The sequence below is a fragment of the Sarcophilus harrisii genome, chromosome 4 (genome assembly GCF_902635505.1).
Source record: "Sarcophilus harrisii chromosome 4, mSarHar1.11, whole genome shotgun sequence".
Classification (NCBI taxonomy): domain Eukaryota; kingdom Metazoa; phylum Chordata; class Mammalia; order Dasyuromorphia; family Dasyuridae; genus Sarcophilus; species Sarcophilus harrisii.
In genome coordinates, this window is record NC_045429.1 from 455,201,278 (window position 1) to 455,220,021 (window position 18,744).

Sequence of the window (18,744 nt, forward strand, 5' to 3'; positions counted from 1 at the left end):
GACCTAAGTGAGCTCCCAAGACCCTTCATGCAAACTTTATGCGCCAGCACCTCAATACTAGAACACGGCTCTCAGTGGCTTCCTGTTGTCTATAGGATAAATTAGAATTAGAAACTTCCAGGCACCAAAAGTCTTTCAGCCAAACTGAAACCCAGAGGCAGTGAGGTCCTTCATAGCTCCTCTGTCTCTCCATGCCTTAGCTGGTTGTCTCCTGTGCCTGGAATCGTGTTCCTTCCTAAGCTCAGTCTCTTCCCTTCAATTGCTTCTCTTTGGGTTCCCCTGCTCTGTCCCCTACTTTTGTCAAGGGTTTTTAAATTATTTTTCTGCAGACATTCTATTTCCTCCCTGTGAACCTCTTAAACATGGAGACTGTTTCCTTTTGTGCTTGGGTATCTCTAGGTGCTTTTCACATATAGAATTGTGATTTTGGCTTTAGAGAATTCCCGGAGCCTGGGACTTAGAAGGCCTCAGGGCCTGCTTGAGGCATGGTAAGTGACTTGTCCAGAGTCCCATCTTTGGCTTTGACTCTCTTCTTCACTTGAGAGTTTCAAGATTAAGTTCGTCATGTGATCCAAAAGGGAAGATGATGTCTGGCCTTTGAGCCTTAGAATGTGTTGGGATTAAGGCGGGGAAGATGGTGCTGGTGAGTTGGGGGGAAGGATGTTGAATTCAGCTGGGGGCTTATTAAGATATTTAGACATAAGATTTAGTAAATAAATGGAATTAGGGTATGAGCCAGGGGACAAAGAACAAAAAGCTGGAGCTAGAGCTTGAAGTTCCCAGACTGGGGAGTTGACCAGGGGGGGGATTACAGCCACATTGTATTCACTCCATCATTGGTAAAATTATTTTAGAAGATGAGTCCTGAAGTTTTAAAAAAAATTTAAAACTGTCATTAAATATAATTAGTATAAATATAATCCTGTGTATTTCATCTTACAATATTCTGAGAGGTCCCTGGTTTGCCGAAGGGATCCAGAGCTCCAGACTTAGACCATACCCATCCTTCTCAGAGAAGGAAGCTGAAGCCCAGAAAAACTTAATCATTTTACTGAGGATGCACAGCAGGCTAACTCTCTGGCCTCCCACGCTCATGTCCTTTTCCCCACACCCAGCTGCACTGCCACAAAGGGCCTTAGAGACCAGAGCTGTGTTCCTCCTGCAGTCCCAAGAAGGCATGAGAAAGTCAGAGGAAACGTTCTCTCTGTTTTGTTGAATGACAGAGGTCTGGGCTCAGCCCCCACTGTGGGCTGGTGGCCCAGAGCACAGCAAGGGAGGAGGGTCCTTCTGGAAGCTGTGACACTTTTGCCAGGAAGGTTTAAACAAGAACTACAGGGGCTGTTCTTTTTGAAAGATGGATTGGACTCCATGGTCCCTGAAGTCCCTTCCAAGCTGGGAATTCTGGGATTCTGTGAATGCAATCAGTTGTTCATTAAATAACATACTTATTTAGCCCAGTGCATGATGGAGGTTCAGATTAGTAAGACCAAGATGGCCACATCAAACGGCTCTGTGTCTCTTCACTTCGGTAGGTCTCAGTCCCCTCAACTGTAAAATGGGATTCCCCCAGAGTTATGAGGATCCAAAAAAGTAATATTTGTGTGGTGATTGATGCTCTGAAGTAAGGATTTGGTGGTTTTAAACTGCTTCTTTGCAGATCTAATTTGTGCTTTTGCTTTTACAGAGCTTTTGGGGATTGACAGTGGTGCCCACAAATGCTTAGCATGAGGTCTGAAAGTTTAGAATAACCTTCCCCTGGAGTAAAATGGATTTGGAGATTTTTGAGAGCAGATTGAAACCGAAACCCATTTTGCACACCCACGGAGCTGTCGCATGTCAAATAATCTTTGGCTTCTGGGGCGCGGGGGAGGCCCTTAGCGGAGGCTCTTTCCTCAAGCAGCAGGCCCTTGTGCTCCCCAAAGTAGGCTGCTCTGACCCTCCCTCTCTTCTCTTCCTGTCCCCAGGTAATTAGCACTCGTTTGGCAGTTTTCTTGCAGCACATCTATTAACATCACCTCCAGCATCACGAGCCAGCCTGGCAGTACAGGAAACTGTGTTTCAGAAACCATATTGTATGCTAGCTAGGGGCGACTTCCTTCCTGTTTTATTCTTGTCTTTGTCATAGAACATTTTCTGTTTCTGAGAGTTCAGCAGGGACTTTTTGGTGGCTGTTTCCTATTGTGAATGGATGCTAGAGACTTAGTTCAAAGATAACTTTTAGTCGTCCTATTTCTGTTTCTGTGTGAGATGAAAACATGTAGACTGGAAGGCCACGTCACTTGACATTGGGTGACAAGTTGACAGAGATATTCCCTAGGACACACTGAAAGGGTTCTTCATTGCTGGCACTGCCATGGAGAATTAAACAGGGTGTAAAAAGTTGGGGAAATCAAATTTTCAACTTTAGGATGAGGGGAAAGGAAATCAGTTTGACATTAAATAATGGAAGAGGAGTTTTATACTACATAAATATCTTAGAGAAGATTCAGAAGTTGAGGCAATATTCTAACTATTCAGATTTTGCAAATGTTTTATATTCTTCACCTTCTGCTAAAGCCCTTCTAACAAAGAAGCAAGCCTGGGTGAATGTCAGAGGCAGGCCATTGGAGCGCGAGCTCTGGTGTGTTCTTCCAAGCTTTGAACTGTCCCAGTGATGAACTCAGTGCGCCTTTTGTCCAGGGACCAGCCTTGCAGATTCAGCCTCTGGCTGCAGTGATGAATTCCTCTGCCATAGCAACCCTCCCACCATCAACAGAATTTTGTGTGACCTGTGCTGCTGGAAAAAGTGCCCACAATAATCAGACTGTACATCCATAGGTCCAAGAAACAATGGATGGCAGAGGGGAAGAGACTGAAGGAAAGGGGACTGGGTTAGGAAGCCATTATCCTAGTGGAGGTGAGAGATAATGAGAGAGAGGGCTACAAAAATAGGGTTTTATTGGATGTGGAGTTGAGAGAATCAAAGAATGCGAGATTCTTGAAGTCACCCAGTAATGTTTACCTTTGATTCTACCATTTTTGTTCTTTTTAGTCTCTTTCAATAGTCTCCATGTAATTACAAAAGAATATGTGGGTCTTCCCACCCTTTGGAATTGAGTTTTGACTACCCTGCTGGATAGAGGATTTCTGTGCTCCTCATGCACAAAAAGAGTCATTTGGCTTTAGGAATGATCAGGCTGTTGGCCAAGTGCCTCTGATGGACACAGTGAGCGAGGGGGACTCTGACCCGGGCAGCTCTTCCCGCCATTGTCAGGCATCATTTAGTCGGTTGTGCACCTGCCCTGTGTGCGGTGTCATGGCAAGCTTTTCACGGGCAGGATTATGTTTACGTGGTGAGACAACACACATGAAAAGGCGAGTAGCAAGGAACAGTACAAAACAGCGCACAACCAAACAACCGCTGGGGACTGGCAGTGGTGGGGGAGCTTAGAAGAGGCTTCCTTCCCAGTGAGAAGATGTTTGAACTAAGTCTCCAGCCTTAGCAAATATTATCTAAGCACCTACTATGCGCAGTGCACCGTGCCTGTGACTGGGAACAATCCTTGTCCTTGGGGAGCAAGAATTAGTTATCTTGATTGAGAGAGACCTAACACAAATAGCTTATAAATTAAGATGAGTGTATAGAGATGACGGGAGAGACTTGAGGAGTTGATCTGATTGAAGGGGGAGGAGCCTTTGATAGAACAACAAAAATAAGGTGGAAATGAAGGGCTAGGCTGGAAATGGCCTGTGCCCAAAAGTTTACCAAAGAAAGTAGGACAAGATTCAGGAGCCACTATACCCAAGTGAATAGCCCTTCTTACCCAGAAATATATGAAATAAAACCAAAAAAGGAGTTTGGAGACAGATGATGGGAAACCTAGATTATAGGCTAAGGAATACACATTTTATTCAGGAGGCAGTAAGGAGTCATCAGAGGCTTTTGGGGGAGGGAGTGAAATGAGTAATTCGGTTATTTTGTCAGTGGGATGAAGACTGGATTAGAGAGGGGCAAAAATGGAGTCAGAGAGACCAGTTAGGAGGCTGTGTCCATAACCAAGGCGGGAGCTAATGAGAGGATAAAAGGGGAGGGAAATTGCAGAGGTGGAAATACCTTGACAACAGAGTGCATCTCAAATGAGTGGGAAGAATCGCTAACTGGCATTTCTGCCTCGGAGATGCCATCAACAGATGTTTTTTATTAGCGGCACAGCTTTTATTGCAGAAAATGCCATCATCCATTTGCATCCCCTTGATTTTAACGATGAGCATTCGTTCAAGTGATTATTAACAATTTGTGTTTCAAAGAGATTTTCGACAAAGATGAATGGAGAAAATTTAAAAGATAGTAAAGAAAAAGTAAGACAATCTCTGGTGACCATTTGTTCATTTCAGCTTTTACTCTGAGTCCCGCTTTGGGCTGAGATTCATGGCCCAAGGATCAGCAGTAGGATGTGATGTGACCAATGCAAAAAAAAAAAAAAAAATGCGGGCTGCTTGGAAGCTAGAGAAGTGAATGATGTTCAGAGAATATGCTCAGCTCCTCATTATTTAAATTTAGGGGTAAATGTTAGTACAGACCCTGCAGCCAGATTTGGGGTGATTTTGGAGGGATGACAAAAAAGCTACTATGAGGTCAACAATACTCATAAATAAAATGTCTTTCAATGAATTTATATTTTGGAAATTAGCTCTTATATCTAGAAAATAATATTCTATATGTGAGATGTGAGAATTGTGCTTATTTATGTATTTGTGACTGGATACCACAGGGAACTGCTGAACTCATTTATTTGTATTTAAATAATGATTTCTTTGTTCTCCTTTTAACTTCAAAAGAAGCTGAGTCTAACTTTTTTTTTTGTTTCCTGGAAGAATTTTCTATTTTTCTCACAAAGAGCAAAATTTCCTCATTTAAAAAAAAAGATGTTTTTCCTCCCCCACCGCCCTCACTTTAGTGAGTCTCATCGGCTCCCTCCGAGCTCTGGGACAGATAGAAACTCTCGGTTTGTCATTGGCAATTTTTCCCCTCAGGCCCCTTGTTTCCTTTTCAGTCCACGCTTGTCCACAGCTTTGGTAATGTTGCCACTCTGGCTTACTTGCTGTTGGGCAGGTGATGTTCAGGGCTCCTCCTCCCACCTCTAGGCCTTTGCACTAGTTATCCCCATACCTGGAATGATCCTCTTTTCACTTGCCTCGTAGAAACTGGTTTCCTTCCTTATTCAGTTCCAGGCCCTGTTTCTATAGAAAGCCTTTCCTGCTCCTTCTCCAGGACGCCTCCTAAAATACTTTGTATTTATTCAGTATTTGGTCCCTGGGTATATCTTGTCTGATGTTTTTTGAATGTGTTGTCCTTAAGGGAGGATAGGGTGCCTTCTGCTCAGGGCTTTGTATCCTATCCTTGGCCTAGTGGTTGGCATAGAGTGGGCTGGTGATTGCTTACCTTTGCGGAATCGTAGAGTCTTCATTTCCTTTTCCTCTCCCATGGAGGGCCCACCTTACTCCTCGGCTGCCCCATTGGTAGCCTGCACTCCTAGTCTTCAGAGCAGGCATCTTGTAATGCAGCCCTGGGATCCCTCAAGGTGCAGGAGCCTTCCCAGAAGCTTTTTCCTTACGTCTTTTCCTTCAAGGAGCTCCTTTCAAGTAAGGAGCTTACTTCTTACCTTCTGCTTGTCACCATCATCTCACCGATTATCTTGATATAGTTTATTTCCTGCTTCTCTATTTGGTCATCTCCTTCCGCTCATACAATGGATTCTAATCTGAAATCTCTTGCTAGTTCTTGCCGTGTTTCTTTCCTTGCTGTTTTTAACCCCAGGGCAGCCCATAAACTATTAATTTCACTTTTGATTTGTTATTACTATCACTTTAAATAATACATTATTTTTGATGATGGAAATTTGTAGTTCTTCGGGGCTACTGCATCCCAAATGAGAGACTCCCTAGGAAAATCTCCCCTTCCGTAGGAAAAGAAACTTTAGGAGAGGCAAGCTGCTTTCAAACACAAGGAAGCTTTTAATTACAATAAGACTTTGCTGACCAAGGAGGTAGTGTTTCTAAATAGTCTTCCGGCCCTCCCTCCCATCCTCTCCAACCTAATCCTCCTGGATTGAAGGTTACTTGACCTTTTAAATCTTAAACCAGATTCTTTTTCTTGCCAGAAATTGCAGTGGTAGAACTAGAAGGAAAAAAACAGAATAAGTCATTGAAGCAGGCAGAGAAATTCTTGCCTTTCACTTGCATCATTCCTAATCCAATATTTTTCATTCTCCTAGGACTAGTCATTATTATTGTTTTATACCTTTCACTGTAACAATTTTTATACCAGCATCTGGCTCCTGGTAAGCACTAGGTAAATGTTAGTTATCATTATCATTTCTCTTTGGTTGTGTGTCTGAATTGACATCTTTAGCTTCTGAAGTCTATTCCGTGTTGCTGTAATGATTCATGGGAGCTTTGGATCCACCACAAAGAGCTCTGGCCTTCTGATTTCCTGACATGGGGGGTGAGGGAAAGGAGCTTGTTTCACTGACCGTTCCCTGCCTCCTGAATTTGAAGGAAGCAGTCCTAAAGGTCATCTAAACTGAGATGTCAAGCTCAGATAATAAACATGCCTTTTTGCTCTGTATTGATTTGATCAGCACAGTTAACATCTACATTCTGGTATGTTTTTATTTCCTTTTAAATTACATCATAATTTGGTTCAGTCAGTATGGAGAGTCTGGATCACAAGTCTGGTATCTCTGGTCTGACTCAAGCCCCTTATTTTGATAGATGCAGAAATAGAACCAGAGAGGGAAGGGGCCTGCCCAACTTCCAAGCCTTCTTTTTTGTGGAAGGGCCACGTTAGCATTTCATTCAGAACTAATCCTCAACTAAACACAGTGTATGTAATAAACAGCATTCTAATTGGGTTTGCTGCCATCTTTCCCTTTTCTAGTATATCTTTCATCTAGTGGTGAAAATGATCTTCCTGAGGCTTAGCTCTAATCAGGGGAACAGCCTGGTTCCCCTCAGGCCATTCCTCTGATCAGAAATCTTTTGTGGGTCCCTGTTGCTTCTAGGATAAAATACAAGCCCCCTTGGGCCTTCCTAGAAAGCAAAGTCATCTACTAGAAGTGTGGAAGTTGTGAAAGAGAGGATAGAAGAGAAGATCTGAAAGAGTCTGTGGGAAATGAGAGAGGGAGGCCAGGGTAGAGGAGCACAAAAGCTCGGCTAAAGGTTTTTTCCCGATCAGCCTGGAAACAGGGATGGAAGTCTGAATGGTAGCTCTTACCCAGAGGTGAATTTCCACAGAATGGCAGAAGATTTGGATAGAAGCAATCCAAAGATACTTGTCAGCAAAATGTTCAAATGGCTGACCATATAATGGAAGAAATAGGATGGGAGAACATGGCTGGCTCACAGGAGCAAAGAATAGACTTTATTGAGTCAGGGAGAGGCCCATCAGTTGGAGAATGGCTGAATAAGTTATGGTCTATGGATGTTAACGGAATATTATTGTTCTGTAAGAAATGACCAACAGAATGATTTTAGACAGGCCTGGAAAGATTTATATGAACTGACGCTAAGGGAAAGGAGCAGAGCCAATAGTACACAGCAATAACAACATTTGTGTGATGATCAACTGTGATGGACGTGGCTCTTTTCAGCAATGAGGCGATTCAAGGCAATTCCAAATGACTTGAGATGGAAAGCACTATCCATCTGGAGAAAGAACTATGGGAACTGAATGTGGATCAAAACATACCATTTTCACCTTTTTTACTGTTATTTGTTTGCTTGGGTTTTTTCCCCTTGTGTTTTTTTCCTTTTCATCTGATGTGTGTGTATCAGTGTGTATGTGTGTATACAGCATGAGCGATATGGAAATATGTTTAGAAGAATTGCACATATTTAACGTATATCGGATTGCTTGCTCTCTTGGGGAAAGGGGAGGAGAGGAAGAAAATTTCAGAACTCAAAATCTTACCAAAAAAATGAATTTTGAAAACTATCTTTGCAAGTATTTACAAAAATCAAATACTATAAAAATAAATGCATAAAAGACCAAAAAAAATGAAGATTTGGGAAACAGGAGTAAGAAAAGGGTGAAGTGTCTGAAGAAATCTATAAGGATGTATAAGGAGCTCATTCACATGCAGATTTTTTTTTAAAGAAATGTTCTGGAGATGAAATGAGGACAAGTAACAAGGTGAATACCTGAGCAGAGCACAACGTGTAACCATAACGTCCCAGTGGCTGAGCCTCTGAAGGAGCTGAACCTGGTGAAGGACTCCCACCCAGAGGGCTTCTTAGTTCTCCTAAGAGAAGGAAGGAGAATCAGAGAAGGGATGACAAATACCATGTTGGGGAGAGGAGGATAGTGTTAACTGGAAAAAGAGAAAACAAAGGAATTCATTCTTATTTTGTTTCTATCTTCACTGCCAAGGAGAATGACCTTTGCACTGAAAATGGCAGAATTAAAATGACTAACAGGGATACCCAAGCTAAGTGAGGAGATGAGAGAGAGCACCTATTTGCCTTTAACGAATTCAGGTCACCTGGCTTGTTTGTGCTTGGATATTAACAGAACTGGCAACCAAGCAACACAGGAGAGGCACTGTGGGCCTGGGCAAGTGTGAATGTCAATACAGGGAAGAGAACAGAATCTGCAAATTCTAGGCCAGTGAACTTCAATACCTTGGAAAATCCTAGCAGGGATTGTTGAAGAAAGGCACAATGCCTGGCTAAAAGAGAGAGGTCCTACCTGAAGAGCAGCATGTCCCTTTTTTAATAGGAGAGATTAGGGGAATGGCAAGCATGTTTCCATTATCTAATACTATTCTTGTGGAAGAGATAGAGGAATGACTGACGACCATACAAATAAATGCATTTGGAACTGTTTGAGCAGCTAGAGTCAAAGGATAGTTAATTGTTTGGGACCGTCTCCAGTGGAGTCCCTTAGGGATCTTTGCTTGCCCTTGCCAGTTCACATTTTTATCAATGGCTTGAATAAAGGTACAGTTGGCACGCCTACTGAATTCGTAGCTGACAGACCTGGGAGTGATGGCTCACATGTTGCTTGGCAGAAATGTGGTCCAAAAAGAAGGAATCTTGGGAGGCCGGGGAACCAAGCTGAATTTAATAAGTGAAGTTTAACACAAATTAACATCTGAGTTAACTCTGAACTTGAGTTGCAAGAATTAACACAAATTAACACAAGTGGGATGAAAGAGACGTAAATACAGGGCCGTTTGAAAAGAATCTGTTGGTCTTGGTAATCTGTAAAGCTGGTGACTCACCATGATATGGCTAATGCCTTTGAGCTGCCTTGAGTGGCAGAGGTTCCAGGAATGAGGAGATATAATCTCTCTGTACTCCCTCTTAGTCAGACTTCCTCTGGAGTGCCAGTTTCAGAATGTCATTGATAAGCTAGAGGGCATCCAGAAGAATTTCAGCAGGATGGTGGGAAACCTCGGAGATCATATCATGATGATTGGTTTGAAAAAACTGAACGTATGTGACAAAGTGAAGATTCAGGGATCGGTATTTGAAGGGCAGTCGTGGAAAACCGAGGTCAGATTCATTTTTATTCTCTTTTATTCTCAGAACCAGGGGCAGTGATAGAAACTGTGGAGAAATGAATTTAGGTTTGATGTCAAGAAAAACATTTAAACAAGTACAGCTGTCCCCTGATGAAATGGGGTGGCTATAATGGTTCTCCCAGGTCTCCAAGCAGAGAGGGAAGGATGTGTCGATGGGAGTTTCTTTCTGATGTGAGCCAAACTAGATGGCTCATTGAACTCTAAAATTCAGTGATTCTGTGGTTAAATCACTGCTCTCAATGAGTTCAAGTCCCTAGGGTGAATTTCTAGCTCAAGATGCTGAAAACTTGGGAATGGTTTGCCAAGCAGTTATTGGTCAGCTCTGAGGAGGTGCTAGAGTAGCCGTGATGCACTAGATAATATGGGCAAATGTTCTGATCTCCAAAAGGAGGAAGAAAGTGGATTCTGTTTGTTGAATTAAAGAGGATAGACCGACAAGCTTGATATTAACACCAAGAAAAATTTGAGAACAGATTTTTAAGTGGGGCATCTTTCAGAAATGGAACCGACAATCACTGGGAGGCAGCGTCAGTTCATTAAGATCAAGTGATCCCAGGTTAATCCCAGTTATGCCTTCTAACCCTAGCAGCTGTAATGCTCAAAGTAATTCCCTAGCAAGGCATTTGTCAAGTCCTCCATAATACCTATTTGTGGGTAAGCCAAAGATCTGGAGGCTAAATTCTAACACCAGTCAGGTAGATTTAGCCAAACATCAGACCCAAACAGGGTTCATTAATGAATCATTGTTGACCTGGCTGGTTTTAGTTTGGTTTTGCTTTACAGCAGGCTTCTCCTTTGTTAGAAAAGTAGTGGGACATGCACTAAGTATAATGGCCGTTCCTCTGAGGACTCCCAGCTCCCCCTCGCCGGCGTCTTCTGTCTTAGCTTGGCCCTTGGCTCAGTGAACTTCCCATGTTTGCTGCAGCATTCTGACTTTGCGGTGACATTTCCTGGCTTTGATTTCATGTCACCCTTCAGGATGCTGGCCTCTTGCTCTAACTCTCCAGCCTTAACTGTTCCTTTGTCCTTCAAATCTCTTGTTTCTTATCTCTCCTGGTATTGACTGCCAGTGAATAAGCTATTGGTGACTCTCCACTGTTAACTCTTGATTGACCACAGCCTTGGGGCTAGGTGGGACAGTGTGAACAAAGAACTAGGAGTGTTAAGATGGCCAGAGCTTTAGGAAGAGATCCACATGAGGAGAGACCCTGGTCAGCAGGTTTTTTGGTACCTTGTACTAGGTGAGGTGAGGGCCTGTACCTGCTAGAGCTGCTCCTCTAGCTTTCAGAGGTAGAGGAGAGAGGCAGATTAAGGGGGTGTTACAAAGGGAGAAAGAACAGGACTGGGCAGCAGATTGGCTGTGACTAAGACCCTCTCCCTGACTTTCCCAGACTCTGTCTGAGCTGGGCCGAACACCCTTTTCACCCCAGTGAGACTGACCTTTCTTGAAGCTTTCTCCAGTCTATCTTGAAATGGAGAGTGGATTCATTCCCCTGGCATTGGGGGTGACACCCAGATTTCCAGCCTGGGTCACTGGGAGGATGGTGGGACCTTCCACAGTAATAGAGAAGCAAGGAAGAACACAAGGTTTCCGGGAGAAGGATAATGAATGAGATCAGTTTTGAACATGTAGAGTCTACAATGTCTACAGCACATCCAGTTTGAGATGTCTGAAAAACAGTTAGAGGAACAAAGGACAGCAGAGAGCTTAGGGCTGCACAAAGCAGAACCAAGAGTTTAGTCATGGGAGCCATTGAGATGACCAAGTGAAATAAGTAGTAGAAAGGAGAACCGAGGGTCTGGGAAAGAGCCTTGGGAAACCCTAGTGTTAGCAGCTGTGATCTAAATGAACATCATCCAGAGAGACAGAACAGTGGTCAGACAGGTGGAAAAACCAGAATAAGGTACCTCGTGAAAGCCTGGGGAGATGAGGGCGAATGACAGTGCCCAAGACTTCAGTGAGCTGAGAATGAGACCCAAATGGGGGCCATCCAGTGATTGGTGATTGAGATCACTGGTAACTTGGGAGAGAGCAAATGTGGAGAATGGAAGCCAGACTGCAGTTAAATAGAGTGGGAGGGAGCATGTACCTGTAGATGGCCTTCCTTCCTTGACTTAGCCACAAAAGAGGGGATAGATGTAGAACTGGGGGGGAGGAGGATTGGATGGATCCAGGTGGGTGGGGTGGAAGAGAAGGGAGATTGCAACATCTTTGTGGGCGGTGGGGAAGCAGCCAGAAGCCTCTGGTTGGTGTTTTCCATCCATTTGTAGATGTTACTGCCCGAAGGGACATGTGAAGCTTAACTAGGAGAGAAAGAATTAAAAAGAGACTTAACAGACTTAGGGCCCCCACGGCTGCTAGTAAGAAAATAGTAATGGGAAATAAGTTTGATATTTTTCAACTTTCATAAAAAATGTAGGAGTGACAGGCTCCTGGCCAGGAATGAAGTACTTGACAGATAGGTTTGCTTAGAGCTTTGCAATTCCAGAAGAAAAGGACTTCAAGCAGGAAAGGGAAAAAATTGCCATGTCCATCCACTGAGATGCTAAATAAAGTATAGAATGAAGAATAAAAATAGACCCTTAGCAATTTGCAGAAAGGAGATAACAAATCCTGTGACTTTAGATGTGCATTTACAGGGCATATGCGACAGTCTTAGTCACAAGCAAGACAAATTGGAGATTGTAATGCAGGTCAGTAACTTTGACCTTATCTGGTGTCATTGAGATGTTGTTAGGAGAGACCCGTGACTGTGAGCCGTGACTCTGGAAAGATAGACCTCATTCTAAAAAAAAAAAAACAGGACACTAGAGATGGGGAAAGCATCTGAGTGAAGATTAGCAGAGGCAGAAAGAGCTGTCACTGAAGGGTTCGCCATAGATTTCCAGAAGAATAGTCTTGGGACAAATCACAGCATGACTCAGCTGGCCTTGAGCTCTGATTGATTCTCTCAGCATTTGCTGCTGTTTTCTTCTCTGTCCACACCAGAACAACTAATAATGTCTTGGATTGCTTTGATGACAGTATTCCCCTCCACAAAAATGGAAGAAACAAAAGAGAAATTGTCTTCACAGTCAGTCTTGCTAGCTTGGAGGAACTTGTTGCTGGGGTTTGGACACTAGGAATATATTGTAGCAACCCCTGTCCTTGAGCTTACTTTCCATCGGGAAGACACCATGTACATATATGTTTACAACATGTATACAAAATAAACTGTACAGAATAAACATAGGGAGCTTTAGTTGGGTGACCTGTGATTTCCTGAGTGCGAGCCGCTCTCAGGGAGGACTTCCTGCCACTGTTGTAGATCAGCACCTTCTCTACACCCTGACTTCAAGCTCTGTGGGTTTAATAACTGTCTTGCATGGGTCAGCACTGACACTACCAGATTAAATAAACAATAAATCAAGGAATTTGCCTTGGTTTAATTTTTGAGGCAAAACATTAGCAGCTAGGTGGTTCAGGAAAGGGGAGAAGGGAACAAGCATTTATTAAGCACCTTTTATATGCCAGGCACTGTGTTAAACCCTTTAGAAAGATTTCATATAGACGGTCAAAGCAAAGATGTGAAGCTTTTTGGATGAAGTGGATGTATGACTAATCAGTCATAAGGAACAGTGAATGAAAACATTCTAATTAGGAAAGGTTCCTCACAGTACCTGGCACATAGTAAGTAACTCAATAAATGTGTATCTATTGGTTGATTTTCTTTTACAGCAGTAACTCTTGCCTTTGTCAAATCTTCCTTTGGTATTGCTGATATTCCTTCTATCCCTTGTCAACATCAAGCATTCTGAGATTTTCCTGATGCTATTCTTACAGAACTGTGCCAGGGTTTTGTAGTCTTCCCGTGGTTTCCCTACCATTACTTCCATCCACTAGACGTGTCTGTCTTACATCCAAGTTGATGGTTGAATTCCCTGTACAGCCACATCTCTCTCCAGATAATTCTCTTTGTGCTTCTTCATTCAATTATTTTCTTTATGAAATCTCAAGATTTCATTGTGGAGAACTTTTACTCCTGGGCAGATTTAACCTACAGAATTTTAGGCCTTGGGATCCTACTTGTTTTTCTTCTGAACTGTTTTCAAAAATCTCTAGTAACTGTGCTTGTTTTTTCCTCCTTCTTTGTCATTTAAAATGGGAGTGACCAATCCGTTTTTCTTAAGATTCCCGTTTTTTCTACCCAGCAGCCTAGTTCAGCTTTGCGGTTCCTCCCCTTGTTGCTTCCTCCATCTTTTTGGAGGTAATAATGCCATTAAGGCAAGACAAGAATTTGTGGACTGCCCTGTTTTTGATAGAGGAAGAACTCCAAAAGAAGCTTAGATAACACTGATATCGTCTATCCCCGGCATCACTGGCAGTGTGCATCCCAAGCATTTTCACCCTTAAAATCCTAAGAAAAGATCAGATGTCTTTGACAAACAATTTTTAAAATGTTGTCTATTTTTAATCAACAAAAATTTATGTTTTTTCAACTCCCTTACCACTGGAGAAAAAGAAAAGAAAGACAAAATCCCTGTGGGAAACACGCATGGTGGATCAAAACAGATTCTCACCTTGGCTGTGTCCAAAAAGTTGGTCTCATTCTGCACCCTAAGGCCATCACCTCTCTGACAGGGAGGGGGGGGGGACTGCTTCGTTGTCAGGATGGTAGCCTTCTGACTGAGGACAACAACTGGGCAAAGGTAAAGGACCCTGTCCCCAAAATCTTAGGATAGATCTGAGTAACTGCACTAAGGCTTGTAGGTCATCATGGATAAAGATTACTTGAAGGAACCCAGGATCCTAAAGAAGAGAAGCCTTGGGAAGGGGAGTCTCAGGTATATATTGACTTGATGTGTGATGAAACTTATTATTATTAGTGATGAAACTTGCTTCTGAAGAAGAGATAGAAGGATGTATTTCCCTCCTCCTTTGCACACCTGTGATAGGATCAGTGTAGAGAACTCCTGCCCGAGATCTCTTCTACAAAAGTGCCCAAAGGGATGGGGAGGGTGAAGTTCCAGCCGGTGTGCTTCAGAGGAGGGCTTGAGTCGAGCTGGCTCTCTCCACATAGACCACATTTGACTTCTCGCGTATATTTTGCTTGTTGTATTTTTCATTTAATCATTTTACTTTGTCATTATTCCCGAGTTTAGTCGCTCCAGAGTTGGCCGCCATAATTAGTGATTGCTTGATTGTTTTTCCATCACTTTCTAGCACTCTGGATTTCCCGAAGTCTTGCGTTCCATGGCTGTCAGATCCATCTCTAGGTCTCTGCTATATCATTCAGTTTTTTTTCTCTAGAATTCCCTTCACAATTGAATCCGCCATCACAGGACCCTAATGGGTTGATTTAACTAATGGAAAAGTAGCCAGTAATGAATTCAGCAATCGCAGACCCAAAAAGCCCGGCGGGAGATCAGTGGTTTGTTTTTCCTTAATCTTCTTCGATCAGAAATTGGATGAACCTTCGGGATGCTGAGACAGGGAAGATCCTTTGGCAGGGAACAGAAGATCTGTCTGTCCCTGGTGTGGAGCATGAAGGTAATTTCAAACTCTTATGTCTGGGCCCAGTGTAACAAAGCCCGATGGGGAAGGCCAGATTGGGGGAATCCGAGCTCCTGGTCGGTGTAGGGTTGGCTCGTAGAAACCTCCCCCTTTAGATCTGCTGCTTCTGAAGGTCACCTGCTGCCCTTTCTCCTCCTTCCTCTGCTCTCGTCCCCCCATCCCACCGACACCCCACAGGCAAACCTTTTCACTTGTCGTGGTTGTCCGTGACATTCCACCCGTTAGAATGCTTACCGAAGTCTGGAGAGCAGGAGTTTTCAGCCTCTTCTGTAGGGATCTGACGTTCAGTCAGCAGGTCTTTATTAAGTACTTACTGTATGCCAGGAATTATACTGAGGTCCAGGTATGCAAAGGAAGGCAAAAACAGTCCCTGCCCTCCCAGAGCATTAGTTCTAGTGGCAGAGTGGGAGAGTGTAAGGGATGTGTGTGCGAGGGACAATCCTCAGCGAGCTCCGTCCCTCCCGGGAAGGCCCGGCAGCCTCGGCCAGGGCCAGCGCAGTAGCTCCTGCACCAGACCCCTGGAAGTTGCCTTTGCAAAGGTCCTTGCTTTTCTCCCAAGAAGAAGAAGGCGGGGGTTGTGGTGCAAATCGGAAGCCCAAGTGACTGTTGGCGGAGTGAAGCCCCAGCCTCCGGGCCGCTGTCCTGTGCAGAACGGTCAGCTTCGGGAAGCCTCAGGGCCGGGAGCCCGATGCCTCGTTGGGGAGTCAGGCAGCTGTGCACAGAGGAGCCCAGCCATGGGGCCAGAAGGGCCGGGCTTATGCCCCACGTTGTCGTGAGTGACTCGGACCATGTTCTCGTGTTCTCGTTTCAGCCCGTGTGCCCAAGAAAATCCTCAAATGTAAGGCAGTGTCTCGGGAGTTGAACTTTTCTTCAGCAGAGCAGATGGAAAAATTCCGCTTGGAACAAAAAGTTTATTTTAAGGGGCAGTGCCTAGAAGGTATTTCACATTGGCTGGCTTGAGGGGGAAAAGGTGGGCCCCGGGGAACCGGAGCAGTTTATGGGGGCAATGGGCCGGCGGGGGAGCCCTAGAGCCCCAGCTCAACCCTCAGCTGCCCTTTCTGACGTTAAAGTCGCGTCTCCTTTCTGGGTCAGTTTTCTCTCATGTAAAATGGGGGATTTGGCCTGAATAACTCTTTGGGCCCCTTCCAGCCCCAGGGCTGTGAGCCTGCTTTGGTCAGACAGGACCTGGGGGACTCTTTGTGGCAGAATCTGCACACAGAACAAGGGAGCCGCACCAAGGTTAATGATAGTCCTTGTGACGGGATCAGGTACTTGGGACGTCCTGTCTATTCCTCCTTCCCTCCCTCCCTCCCAAAAGAAAATTGCTAGAACAAACCCAGAACTTTGAGACTGTCAAGCAAAAAGGGCTTTTGACACTGTGGGCCCACTCATCTTTCCCCAGCACTTGTCACCAAAGCAATATTCAATTCTTAGTGATTGAAAAGGACGTTTTCAGTAGGGTGCAGCATCTGTATTCTCTGAGCGGGTCTAAAATAGAGGGAGCAGGGATGTTACCCACTGCCGGGGGCTGTCAGCCTCGCAGCGCCCACTCTGCGTCTGTAACTGGGTGGGGAGGGGGGCGTCCCCTCCCACTGCTCACCCCAGCTTCTCCTTCCTCCTCCAGAGTGGTTCTTCGAATTCGGCTTCGTGATTCCCAATTCCACAAACACCTGGCAGTCCTTGATAGAGGCAGCGCCAGAGTCCCAGATGATGCCAGCAAACGTCTTAACGTGAGTGGGCAGAAAGGGGAGCCTGGGCCGCGGGATGAGAGACCGGCCGAGGCCCGAGGACCGTTCAGACTTTTTAGGTGGCCAAAAGCTCGGTGTTCCTTCCTTGACCATAATTTGGACTTTTCTGAGCCCCAGTCACCCCACCTGGGCCTGTGGCAGATTCTCACAAAGCCCTTCCTGAGTCCTACAGCGTTTATGAACTTGGGCTTGATATTGGGGATGGTCACCAATGCTGGCCAGCCCTTTGTTCAGAGACCTGGAGGAAGGTTTCTTTCTCTGTCAGAGTGGCTGCCGTTCAGCCAGCCGAGCCAATAGGGGAGAGCAGATAATCCCCCAAGAATAAGCCTTGGTAAATTCCCTGTTGGGTCCTGAGGCATCTGGGAAATCGTTTTTAAACTTCTTCCCAGTCCATCATACTTTAGAACCCAGTTCACCCTCATTGGCTTTCACCAATAATTGATGTGGGAACCAAAAAGCATCGGTAGCCCATAACACCCCAGGAGCGGGCATTATTCTTCTGAATAATGAAGGTGTAGAACAGATTCTGCCCCCTTCCACTGCCAAGAGATCCATCTCCCCCTCCACACACACACACACACACACACACACACTCTATTACAGTTTAAAATGGTACAAAGACTTTTAGGACCGTGTGGATCCATGTGTGCACGTGTGTGCGCCTGGGGCAGCCCCTCCTGCCCCTGCCTGTGGGCACCCTGCAGGCTCACGTTACCATCCTCTGGCCAGCAAGTTTTGCGGCCTGCAGCCAGCATGGCCAGGCTTCCCCGTCCGGTGAGGAACGGCTCTGGCCATGGCCCGGCTGCCCGCCCCCTAACGCCCGCTCTCTCCTCTCCTTCTTGTTCTCACAGTGGGAATGTGATCATAGAGACCAAGTTCTTTGATGACGACCTCCTCGTCAGCACATCCAGAGTGAGACTTTTCTACGTGTGAGGGGGGGCGGTATTTCCAGGATTGGGGTTTGGGATTTGGGTTTTTTGGGGTGGGGGGAGGGAAGGGAGCTGTTTTACTTTCCTCCCCGCCCCTTTTTCAGCCCCACCATCTTTAACTCCCCCTGGCAGTCCCCTAGCAACCGGCTCTGTGGAGGCACCAGGCGGGGTCTCCCTCCTGGGATGAGCCTCCCCCGACCAGCCCAAAGCCCCCCACCCCAGAGCAGGACGAGGAGGGGAGCGGAGAGCCTGACCGGGGCCGCCTCGTCAGTGCCATCCTCCCACTCCCCTCCGCCCCGCGGGCGCCACCCCCATCTTGGCCCCTGCTTTGGGATAGAGCTCATTTTCCAGCCCTCCGTTTAGTTCCATGGTTTCATATGTCTTCATACACTTGTAAAATACATAGACTGTGATATTATTACATAATGTAATTAAAACCAACTTATGAATTAAAACATTCCTCTAGTCCTCAGACGCCGGTGTTTCCTCTCTGCTTTTCCCCATCTGGCAGTGGGGGGGGGGAGGCAGGGGGAGAACGGATTCGGCAGAGAGGGAGGCCCAAGAAGGGAGGATACCTGGATGCTGGGAGGGCCGGGACGGCGAGGAAGGAGTGAGGGGCCTGATGGAGCAGAGGCCACGAGGGAGGGCACCTGGGACCAGGCTGAGGAGCTGCTCTTAGGTAGAACTGCAGGCAGCAAGGACGGGGCCGCAGGAGGAGGCTGCGAAGATTTTTGGATGAGCCCCTCAGAGAATCTGAAAAGGAGCCAATAAGTGAAGGACAGAAGGGATGGTTTAGGGCTCTCTCTGAGCATGGCGAAGACTGCGTTCAGGGCGGCGCTGGAGCCGGCTCCTCGGCGACACAAGCAGCCATCGAGGGTCCGGCGCCAGTTGGCTGGACTGGGCTTAGCCAAGGAAGCCAAAAAATGCTGCCATAACCTAAAAGTGTG

General features: G+C 45.5%; 1 protein-coding gene across 2 annotated transcripts in view; it reads left to right on the forward strand.

The window, feature by feature from the left end:
- PDE6D (phosphodiesterase 6D) overlaps nt 1-18,272 on the forward strand; it is a 54,040-nt gene extending 35,768 nt beyond the window's left edge. Inside the window, exons 1-5 of one of the 2 annotated variants that reach the window (XM_031968149.1) lie at nt 9,444-9,537; nt 15,008-15,096; nt 15,932-16,057; nt 16,745-16,850; nt 17,720-18,272. In XM_031968149.1, coding sequence (XP_031824009.1) covers nt 15,015-15,096; nt 15,932-16,057; nt 16,745-16,850; nt 17,720-17,801 — 396 coding nt within the window. In that variant the 5' untranslated portion in view covers nt 9,444-9,537; nt 15,008-15,014 and the 3' untranslated portion in view covers nt 17,802-18,272. Of the gene's footprint in view, nt 1-9,443; nt 9,538-15,007; nt 15,097-15,931; nt 16,058-16,744; nt 16,851-17,719 lie in introns of those variants that run through there. The other variant, XM_031968148.1, reaches the window with a different exon arrangement.
- The last annotated feature ends 472 nt before the right edge of the window (nt 18,273-18,744 follow it).